The sequence below is a fragment of the Rhinatrema bivittatum genome, chromosome 4 (assembly GCF_901001135.1).
Source record: "Rhinatrema bivittatum chromosome 4, aRhiBiv1.1, whole genome shotgun sequence".
In the NCBI taxonomy this organism is placed as follows: domain Eukaryota; kingdom Metazoa; phylum Chordata; class Amphibia; order Gymnophiona; family Rhinatrematidae; genus Rhinatrema; species Rhinatrema bivittatum.
In genome coordinates, this window is record NC_042618.1 from 458,468,156 (window position 1) to 458,478,880 (window position 10,725).

At 43.7% G+C, this 10,725-nt stretch overlaps 1 protein-coding gene across 5 annotated transcripts in view; it reads left to right on the top strand.

Annotated features, from left to right (window-relative positions):
* PPP1R12A (protein phosphatase 1 regulatory subunit 12A) overlaps positions 1–6,348 on the top strand; it is a 306,305-nt gene extending 299,957 nt beyond the window's left edge. For 4 of the 5 annotated variants that reach the window (XM_029597125.1, XM_029597123.1, XM_029597121.1 and 1 more), the window contains 2 exons: positions 1,321–1,484; positions 4,176–6,348. In XM_029597125.1, coding sequence (XP_029452985.1) covers positions 1,321–1,455 — 135 coding nt within the window. In that variant the 3' untranslated portion in view covers positions 1,456–1,484; positions 4,176–6,348. The remainder of the gene's footprint in view (positions 1–1,320; positions 1,485–4,175) is intronic. The other variant, XM_029597124.1, reaches the window with a different exon arrangement.
* Positions 6,349–10,725: the final 4,377 nt, after the last annotated feature.

The window sequence follows — 10,725 nt, forward strand, 5'->3', positions numbered from 1 at the left end:
CATTTTGTTTTTTTAAAGGCCTCATATTTCCATAGATCATATCACTGAATTCTGCAGCTTACTGAAGTCCAGAAAAGGGTATATCAGAAAGCCATTATAACTAATTTCAAAACAGCCAATGTAATGAGATTAGAGTAAATGTGAGACAGGATGGCCAACAGAGAAGTCCTTGAAAAGTGCTAAATATCTAGTGAGGTAAAAGCTCAGCTTTGGTGTTCTCTGTCCTTATGGTATGGCTTGCCCACTAGAGTTCCCAAACATACCGTATGGCCAGCTGAAAAGGAGGCACAGATCTTAGATCTAAAGACACAGCTCAGTTACAACCGTAAAAATGTGCAAGGTAGCCCTCAGCAGTTCAGAGTACATGGTCTTGAATGCAGTTCTCTCGTTTGACTATCCAAAGCTTGGAAACCAAGCAAACACAAGGAAAAGAATGAGAGGCCAACTCCCCAACTTCAGTTGCAGCTTCCGCCTAAATCTGTAATCTCATTTGTGGCTCAAACTGTTTATATATCAACCAAGGTGTCAAGGGAAGTTGCTTGAAAACACACGTCCTCTACCAACAGCATAGTCAATGACTAACCAGGACCTATTGGCCCAGATTGAGGCTTTCTCCCTGGCTTTTTGCCACTTGTGTAGATGAGCCCACAAATTCCCATTGCCTAAACCAGCACCTGCTCCCTCCCCCCTCATCTCCCACCACCTTCCACAACAGTCACAAGTACCTCCCTTTATTTTATATCATCTACTTGTTAGCCTCCCTCTCATGCCCCTTCACCAGTTGTGGCTTTTTTGATAACTCCTAATCAGAATAGCATAAAATGTACGTCCATTAACGGCTATTAATCAAGTTTACTTAGGGAATAGCCACTGCTATTAATTGCATCAGTAGCATGGGATCTTCTTAGTATTTGGGTAATTGCCAGGTTCTTGTGGCCTGGTTTGGCCTCTGTAGGAAACAGGATGCTGGGCTTGATGGACCCTTGGTCTGACCCAGCATGGCAATTTATGTTCTTAACATTCACTATCACGTGACGTAATTTAACAACTAAACTCACTAAAAAGGTATTCAGACATAATGGGGCAGCCCTTTTAGAGCATGCGTTCAAAATGTCAAGAATTTTGGTCTCTAGTGAGCATGTTTAAAAAGGTAGCAGACTTGTTTCTGGACTGTAACTTGATATTTCTATACTTTAATGCTGATTTTTTTTTTTTATTTGTCTTCATTTCAGGCAATGTAATCTTTCGTATTCCTCTCTACATTAAGATGTACAATATCTGTTCTCTTTGTTTTACTCCCATGTCTTCTGATTCCTGCAGAACCTGCGCCAAGTAAAGCAGATTCAGATTTTGAGACAGTTCAATCAACGGTTGGTGGCTGAGAATAGGGCCCTGACCAGAGTGGTTGCCAAACTCTCAAAGCCCTCTAGGCAGATTCAGTCTGTGGATTTATAATGCTCATTTCTTCTCCTTTCAATAGCCAGGCATGTGTTTAATTTAGTTGGTGTCTTGGTCTGAGTTTTACCATTAATGCTTGTGTGCTTAGTTTACTCGTATTATATCTGATATTGGAAGTGTGGCTTCTGCATGATCCTATATTCGAATAGTGCTTCATGTTCCAAAGCCAAACCCCGCTTTTGTAGTTGTATCAGTTTGTACTGTAAATATCTTGAGAAATGAGAAAATGTGAAGTAATGGAGCCAGGGTAATGATTTTAGTACAGCCAGTGATTGGAAATATTTAAACCCAGATTTGTCTGGTGCTGTCCCACACTTAACTGGCAAATCCTTTTGAATAGTGACCTCATAGAGGGTTTAAAGTATTTGCCTTTTAAATCGTATGTGAAAGATGGAGTCAAAAAGCTAGTTGAAATTTGCATAATGCATGATTATGTTGAAATTGGGTTAGTAACAATGAGGTTTCCATATTACTTGAGTTGGTACGCCAATCATTTCTGGAATCTTTCTTTGGTCTTAAGATGCAGAGGTTAATTAACTTTACCAGTATGCATACCCTCCTCACATACTGGTTGGTAGCTGAAAGCTGCAGGCTTCTTGCTGCTTAAAATGTGAATGAAGGCTTTCATAATAATTTACCCCTCTGGGGTAAACCAGCCAATTCTTGACTTAGAATTGATAACCAAAAAATACTTTTGTTTGGGGACCCACCTTAAATGTGGCCACTAGTGCACTTATCTGTGTTTTCCCCCCAGTTTGTAGTCCTGTCTTTTTTTTTTTTGTATTCTAGAAAGTGAAGTCTTTTAACTAAACAGCAAGGACAAGAAGGGGTGAAAGAATATTCATGCAATGAGCAGAAACTGAGCAAGAAACCCAAGAGCTTAACAGAACTGACCCAGGCAAAGCAAAAAGCTCTCGAGCTACAAATGAAGTGCAGTCAATAACAAATACAGAAGTCCTTCAGGGACAGACACATTTCAGCAGCTTCTGGGATGTCTGTGGGTTGCACTGCGGCTTTGCTGTAGCCACATTGGTGTCATGTGGGGGCTCTCGAACTTGTCCTCTGACTCTCTGCTGTGTTTGTTCTTAGTGCAGCTCAATGGCCCCATTCCTGTATGGCTTCTGGCTTGCTTGTATGAATCTTGTTTTTGCAGCTAGATGGCTAATTGCAAATAAAAGTATTGAAAGTGTTTTAATGTATGTCATATTGGCAGGTTTGTTTAAAAATGGGGTTTTAACGTGTTCACACCTGCATGTGGTGGTGCTCGCTCGAGGGCTTCAGGCAGTATGGAGAGTGAGACAGGTCAGACTGATATTGATGTAGTAATCTCCATATTGTCATAGTTTGAAAGGAATCAAAATTGTACAGTTACTCTTCCCCCAAGAATGAAGTAGGTTGGGTAATTTTTGTAGCTGAGCAAAAACTAAGATTAGTCTGATTCTTTTTTTTTCCCCCCCCCAGTATAACATCTATTTTGTGGGAGAGGTGTGCAACATTACAGAAAGCAGTATGCCTTTCCGATATCTGCTTTATGAAAGCTGCAAGTCTAACAGTGAATTCCCAGTATATACAAATAAGTTCTTAAAAAAAAAAATGTGCAAATGCAAGTGGTAATACTTACACCCCTTGTAACGGTTGCATTTTCTAAAAGTGCCCAGCTTTTTGCACTCTACTGTACTAGCATAAATAGTTTGATGTATTAGGAACTTGTGGGATTCATATTTCAATGAAACTTTCTGGTGCAAGTTCTGTTGCTTATCCAGAATCGGCAAGTGACTGGCGCATGCTTTTATTTTCAGTGATACACCAATATCACAGAAATGGTCCTGAGTGGATTAAAGAGAACCAAAACATAATCTGGAAAATGTAAAATAGGTATTCTCCATTTCAAATTTTGCCATTTTACAAAAAAAAAACCTAGGTGGTGGTTCAGTAGATGATGAACACCATAAACTTGTCTTTAAATCCCACTGTAAAATTAAGATCTTGGAATTTACCTATGCCTGGCTTGTTCTGAGACTTCTAGGAGATCTCTCCAAACTTTGCTTACCTGTACTTATCTAGCATGGTAGTAATGTGCTGGTCGTTAGGTGCTTCTATCCCTAGGGAGAACACACATTGCTTTTGAATAGGCATTTGGGTTAAGCAGTTCCTGAGTGCAGAAAAGTGATATTTTGGGTAGGTGACTAAAGAGGTACAGTATTACTTGGAAGTCTTAGTATAGAGGCAGGCAATGTGAAGGTCTCAGCCTTAGAGCTCTTGCTATAAGCCATTCTCTCCCTCAAAAGTTTATTTTCTGAATAAACTGTTGGCAGTATTTGCCCTGATCAGTTTTAACCACCTGATGCTTATATGCCACGCTGTTCTTTCTTGCAAACATACTGTGAGTGTGGGCTCTATGTGGCTCAAATTCCTGGAGTTGGCAGGCAGCCAAACCAGACATCATTCTGTGAGGCTCCAGAGATGGGTACTTCTCTGATTACGTTTAAAAAACATTGGCTTCTAGCATTGTAAAGATATGACAAATCTCTTAGCTTAAATACATTTACAGGAATGTAGTGAAGCATGTTATGCAGGCTGCCTGAATAGTGATAGAGCTTGGAGTGGTCACACTTCTAGTAGTCCTTTAATATCCCAGACAATTGTTAAACCCTTTACTTTGCTTCACTTATGGTGTTCCTAATAGCTAATGGATTTTTTTTTCTTCTTTTTGACAGATGTTACCAGACCTGAAAGCAGATAACCAGAGGCTAAAAGACGAAAATGGGGCCTTGATAAGAGTTATAAGCAAACTTTCTAAATAGGTTTACTGCAGCAGCAAGGAATGGCATTGCACATATATAGTAACTCCAGTGGCCATCACTGGGAGATTCCTTGGAGACTGGGGTTTTCAGATATCCTGCCAAACTCTTCCCTGTGTGTGGTTTGCTTGTATACCAAGATCATTGTTTCATGTTAACGTGCAGCTGGTGAGAAGAGAAAACGACAGAGATATCGTGTTTACAGTTCCAGCGTATGAGGAAAGTATTCAGGGCCACAGACGCCTCTGATATTTAACCAGTAAGCCTTAGTTGTACATAAACACTTTTGCCTAAAAAAGCAAAGCTTTTCGCTCTCACAGAAAAGTTACCTGATAAAGGTTTCTTTGTGCCACAGCTCCCAGATTTATTTTGCTGAGGTTTTTTTTTTTTTTGTTTTGTTTTTAACTTCAATTTTCCTTATTTCTGGTTGGATTTTTGCTCTCTTCTAACTGCCCATGTGCCAGATAATTTTATTGTTCTTGTACAGTGTTCTCACAGCTTTCCAGTGTGCAGAAACCATGCATCCTCTAAAACCTACATCTCTGTAGCAAGCCAGAGCTGTCTAGCCATCAGAGACCTTTGGTGAAACCGTTTTTTGCTTTTATCATTCGTGCAATATTGCATTCATTTCCAACAAAATGCTTTAAAGTAATTTAAAACTAGAGATGTTTTACACTTTCTTCCTTGATGGATCACTTTTTTGTTTTAAGGAAAATTTATAGTACAAGACAGTAGATAAAGTAATCTTCACTTCCATTTTAGCAGGTACTGAGTGATACAGTGTGTATATATGTGTGTATATGTATTATATAATATATGTATCTGCAGATATATATATTTGGCATTTTGATTTTATAGACTGACGTGGCATGCTTGAAGATTATTGCAAATGTCTGTTATTGAGATTGGACTAATCCATGATGATGTGTTAGCAAAGTTCATTAATTTTATGGTGTAAAATCTGAAATACTGTCCTTCATGGAGCCCCGTCTTAAAAGGCAAACTAGGATGTACTGGGCTTATTGCTCCCCCATTTTTTTTCATTTAATACTGTTCACCTGGTTCTCAAGTCTTGTAATTTATAGCTGCTTCACCACATTTCACATATTTATATCTGAGTGCAGTCCAAGATCATTGTGCTAGCCAAAGGAATGTCACCGAATTGTTTGAACACCTCGACCCTGGACCTCCTGCGCGCACTTCCTTGCATGGTTACTGCCATATGAAGAGGCACCTCATTTGATTCCATCAGCAAATCAAACTGTCCTACATTTCAGTGGCTGCCTAATATACCTATATATACACACACACACACACACATAGATACATACACTCTTAAGTGAAGATTGCTTTTGTTAGAAAAAAGGACTTTGACGTTTGTCACTAAACTATGCCACCTGTGACATCTTACTGGTACATATTAGACTGTCACCTGAAAACCACTGAATGGTGCAAAGCTTGCAGTAGTTATTGTATTATTGATTATATTGTATACTATGTTAAATGTGAATTTGTACCCCTTCATTTAAAAAGGTCATTGTGATCTACTGCCTATTTTGTTTTATTTTTTGTTCAAATTTTTTTTTTTGTTTTGAAATTTGGACCTAGTGTTGTCCTGTTTCTGTTAATTGGTTTTCTGAAGGTGTCAGGTCATGCTCTTGCTACCAACCTCAGGATTCTTGATTTTAAAGGTACAATGATAGTTGGATATATTTTTTGTTGTAATTTGGTGTGTAGAAGTGGGGCTGAAGAGAGGGGTTCGTTGTCATATCCTTGTATAACTTACTCTGCAGACTGATGCTCCATGAATGGCTGCAGCTAAAAACTGTGCTGAGACCGTGAATTATGGGCTACATTTGCTAAAGTTTGGATGCCTGTGAAGAATGATTAAATACATGTTTCTAATATTTTAGTGTTTTATATTTAGGTTATTTATTCTTTATATCAAAAACAGCTACTGTGCTATGTTTTTATTGGTGGTATTGAGCAGACCTTTTATCTTCATGGAGCTAATTACAAAACCCACTATTTTGGGAAAAAATGTATTTTGACATATACAAATAAAATGAATAAAACTATTTTACCTGTGTGAAAGCTTTACTGAGAATTTACTCGGTGTCATCACTTTATCTAAAAGGTGTGAGTGAAAAAAAATTACTTTATACATAAAACTCGAGGATGTCTGAGGATTTGAGTATAAAGTTGTGTGCTGCTGCTTATTAAGTAGAAATACAGCTTGTAACAATTTTAGAATCCATTCTGTTGATATGACCTGTGTTTCCTTAAATCTTTTTCTTGTTATAGAGCTTGTATGCCGAGGGGAAATGCTTTTTGAAGCATCACCTCCGTAATCAAACCGGGGACCTTACTGTGCTACTGCAATTTGAGATTGTGCTCAAAAGTGGGAAGCTGTTGGCCTGTTGGATGGCTTTCAGGTTCTGGATTGTGAAAATCACTCACTTTCTGCAGTTCAGGATCACAAGCCAGGAAACCCTGCCGAGGCTATAGTATCCTGTTGGAGTGAAGTTTTGCTTATACCTGTTTACAGCACTGAACAATGTGCTCCAGCGTGTGGAAGATGGCATTTTCTTCTGCCCTTTCTCCCCTCCCACACTTAAATGCATACAGTTAGGGAAGGGCATTCTGTCTTAAACTTGTTCCAAAAATTCATGGAACTGGAATAAGCACATTTCCTAGCATGTAGCCAGATGGGCTCAGGACCAGTGGGTATTGTACTCTTCTGCTAGCAGATAAAGACAGTCAGATTTCAAAGCTGACGTCACTCTAGATATACCCCTGCAGTAACCTCAGCTTTTCAGTATCTCTCAGTCTCCTAGCAGATTCGGACACTGTCCCACACACTAGAATAGTGTTAAGCATTACAGCAAAGAAGAAACAAAATTTACCTTAAATAAAATCGAGCCCCACGCTCCTGCAGTGATACCTAAGGGTGCCTCTCCCCAGTTGAGAATTCCTGAGGTGATCGCCAATATCCCTCAGAAGTGTGCCTTGGTCCAGTAACCGATTCTCGGCATGGACTTTAGCGCCCAATGTGGCTGAAAGACAGCAGGTGCAGAACCAAGCGTGGCGGTGAAAGTAATTCCCTCTCCCCCCGCAGCTGGAGACCATCCTGCACACGATCGGTAAGCGCCAAGACCAGGTAAGAAAAAAACCTTTAATTTCTTAGCGTGTAGCAGATGGACTAGGACCAATGGGTATAGTGTACTCCTGATAGCAGTTGGAGACGGATCAGATTTCAATCTGACTTCAGTCCTAGTACATATACCCCTGCAGGAAGTGCAGCTCTTCAGTATTTTCCATCTCCATAGCAGTTAGGGACTCTATGCACAGCATTAGAGTAATTTACCAAAGAAAACCAAATTAAGAAAATCTTACCTCTACAGACGAGCCCCCGCTCTTCTGCGGTGACACCCATTGGGTCCCTCCCCCCCAGTTGAGATTTCCCGAAGTTATTTCCGCGATCCCTCTGAGGTAAGCCTCGGTCCAGCGGCCGACCCTCGGCGGGGACCTAGCCCCCGACATCGGGTGAGGCTGAGAGGCAGTGGGTGCAACTTAGAGTGCGGCGTTGAAGGTATTTTCCCTCTCCCCCTGAAGCCGGAGACCGCCCGTAACAAAACCGGGAAGCGCCAAGACAAGGTAAGGTAGAAATCTATTTAAAAGTCTCCGGTCTCCGAAGCTCGAGGAGACGCACAGGTCGCCAGCCGGGACCAGTGCCACCGGGTTGATCGGCCCTAACAGGGCTAGACCCCGATCTGATCCAAGGGCCCTCCCACATGGAGACCCTCCGAGGTGGTTGCCATATCATCTGCATGGTCGCCGTCACCATTTTGGCTATGTTCACCACCCTGTCCGCCGTTTCGATCCGTGTGCACAATTACCTTGTGTGCACAACATCGCACGCACAAGTACCGGGCGCACAAGTGACGCGCTTAGCCATGCGCTTACTGTGCCGGGCACATAATTTCGACCAATGTGCACATCTCCCTGCACGCTCACACCAAACCTACGCGTGCAACTTCGCACACCGGAGCGCACAACTGTGGTACGCGCACAAGCTATGGCACAACCGGAAAATAAACGCAAAGCTCACGGTCTTTGCCCAGCATGCCACATTAGAGTTGCACAGCATGAGGAGGCCATGGCCCTGTGTGTACAGTGTGAAGAGGCCCTAGGGGACCCAACTCATGGCCCTCCCCAGCCGGTACCAGACCCCAGCCTCTCAAGCAGTACGCCGGACCTAGCATTACACAGTGGGACCCCCCTCAAATGGGGTTCCCCAGAGACACGGTGCCCCCTAGTCTACACCCAGCTTCTATCTCCTGGGTGGAATTCTTCAAAGTCTGCATACCTTCGTCCACATGCAACCAGGGTCTCCTATAAGGCTCCACCAGAAGACCTCAACAAGCTGGGACCCTCTATGCCCAGGGAAGCGATCCCACCGCCCAGAAGCCCCACTTTCGGGGACACTGACATCTCAGATGAGTCAGAACCCCTAGAGGAAGGGGAACTCCTGGGGACAGAACCCCATCAAACCATGAGAGGCTTCTTCACCAAGGATGAGCTTCCAGACCTAGTCACACACAGCTTCAAAAAGCTTGCCATTCTGGGCACAAGTGCCTCTGTTGAACCTAAGATGAACCCACTATTGGAGGGACTCAGTCAGACCTCCTGCCATTTCCCACTATTACAAGCCGTCCAGCAACTAATTGACCTGGAATGGGATGCCCCAGAAACCATGTTCAAAGGGGGCCGGGCTCTGGCAGCCATGTACCCTCTGGACCCATCCGCCAAAGATCTCCTGGCATGTCCGAAAGTGGATGCCATGGTCTGCACGGTCTCGAAGCACACTATTATCCTGGTGGAGGGAGGAGCAGCACTCAAGGGTGCTCAAGACAGATGTCTAGAATCTATCCTCAAACAGTCCTTTGACGTCTCTGCTATGTCTTTACAGATCTCAGCCTGCTGTGCCGTGGTGACACGCGCCTGCTTAGCACAGACCAGGAACAACACTCCTGGGGAAGCCTTGGACCCAGCTGTATTGTTCCTCACGGACACCGCTTTGAATCTGGTACACACAGCAGCCAGAGGAGTCTCATCTGCCGTGGCAGCCAGAAGACAAATCTGGTTCCAAAACTGGTCAGCAGACGCATCCTCCAAAACAAGACTCACAAGGATGCCTTTCAAGGGAACCCTCCTGTTCGGAAGCAAACTAGAGAAACTAGCCAACAAATGGGGCAAATTCCTACTGCCGCGGCTACTGGAGGACAGGAATAAGAGAAACCAGCGATCCTTCCCCCGGAGCTCCAGGGGCAGAGGATCACAGCGTTTCAGCCCATATAGAAGCTCATATCAACCGGCCCGCCCCCGCAGGCCGGAGCCAGTCCTTTCGGAATAAGCACAATAAAAGGGGAGCAAGTTCGGGCCCAGGCCCCAGCCGCAACCCACAGTGAAAATCAGCCGACCCATCCAAAGGAAGAAGCCATAGGGGGCAGACTGGCCCTATTCTACCAAAGATGGGTCGAGAGAACTTCGGACAAGTGGGTCCTATCCATCATTCGAGAGGGATATATTCTGGATTTCCACCACCTCCCTCCGGACAAGTTTGTGGAATCTCCCTGCCACGACCCTTCCAAGAGAATGGCAGTGGAAGCTACACTGACCAGATTACTAGCCTTAGAGGCTATAACACCGCTGCCTCCACAACAAATAAATACTGGCCATTATTTTATCTATTTTATCGTTCCCAAGAAGGAAGGAACGTTCAGACCTATCCCGGACCTCAAGGCGGTCAACTGTCACCTGAAGATTCCTCGCTTCCGCATGGAAACCCTATGCTCGGTAATAAGGGCGATACAGCCGGGAGAGTTTCTTTACCTTCCTGGATCTGTCAGAAGCCTACCTACACATTCCGATCAATCAAGAGCATCAGCGTTTTCTACGCAGCTCGTTCCTGGACCGTCACTACCAGTTCCGGGCACTACCTTTCGGGTTAGCCACTGCACCCTGGATTTTCACCAAGATCATAGTGGTGGTGGCAGCAACACTGAGGAAGGAAGGAATCCGCATGCACCCTTATCTAGACTATTGGCTGATCAGAGTGAAATCCCCAGAGGAAAGCCACCAGGCAACCAGCAGAGTCAAAACTCCACTGGAGAGCCTCGGGTGGGTGATCAACACAAACAAAAGCTGCCTGCAGCCTTCCCAATCTCTAGAATACTTGGGGAGTCCGGTTCGACACCAAACAAGACAATGTCATCCTGACACAGACAAGGAGATCAAAACTGATGACCCAGTTACGAACCCTGTTGAGTGAACTCCGCCCCACAGCATGGGATTACCTACAAGTTATCGGCCTCATGGATCCACACTGGAAGTAGTCCCATGGGCACTAGCTCACATGAGACCCCTACAACGCTCTCTACTATCACGATGGAATCCACTGTCC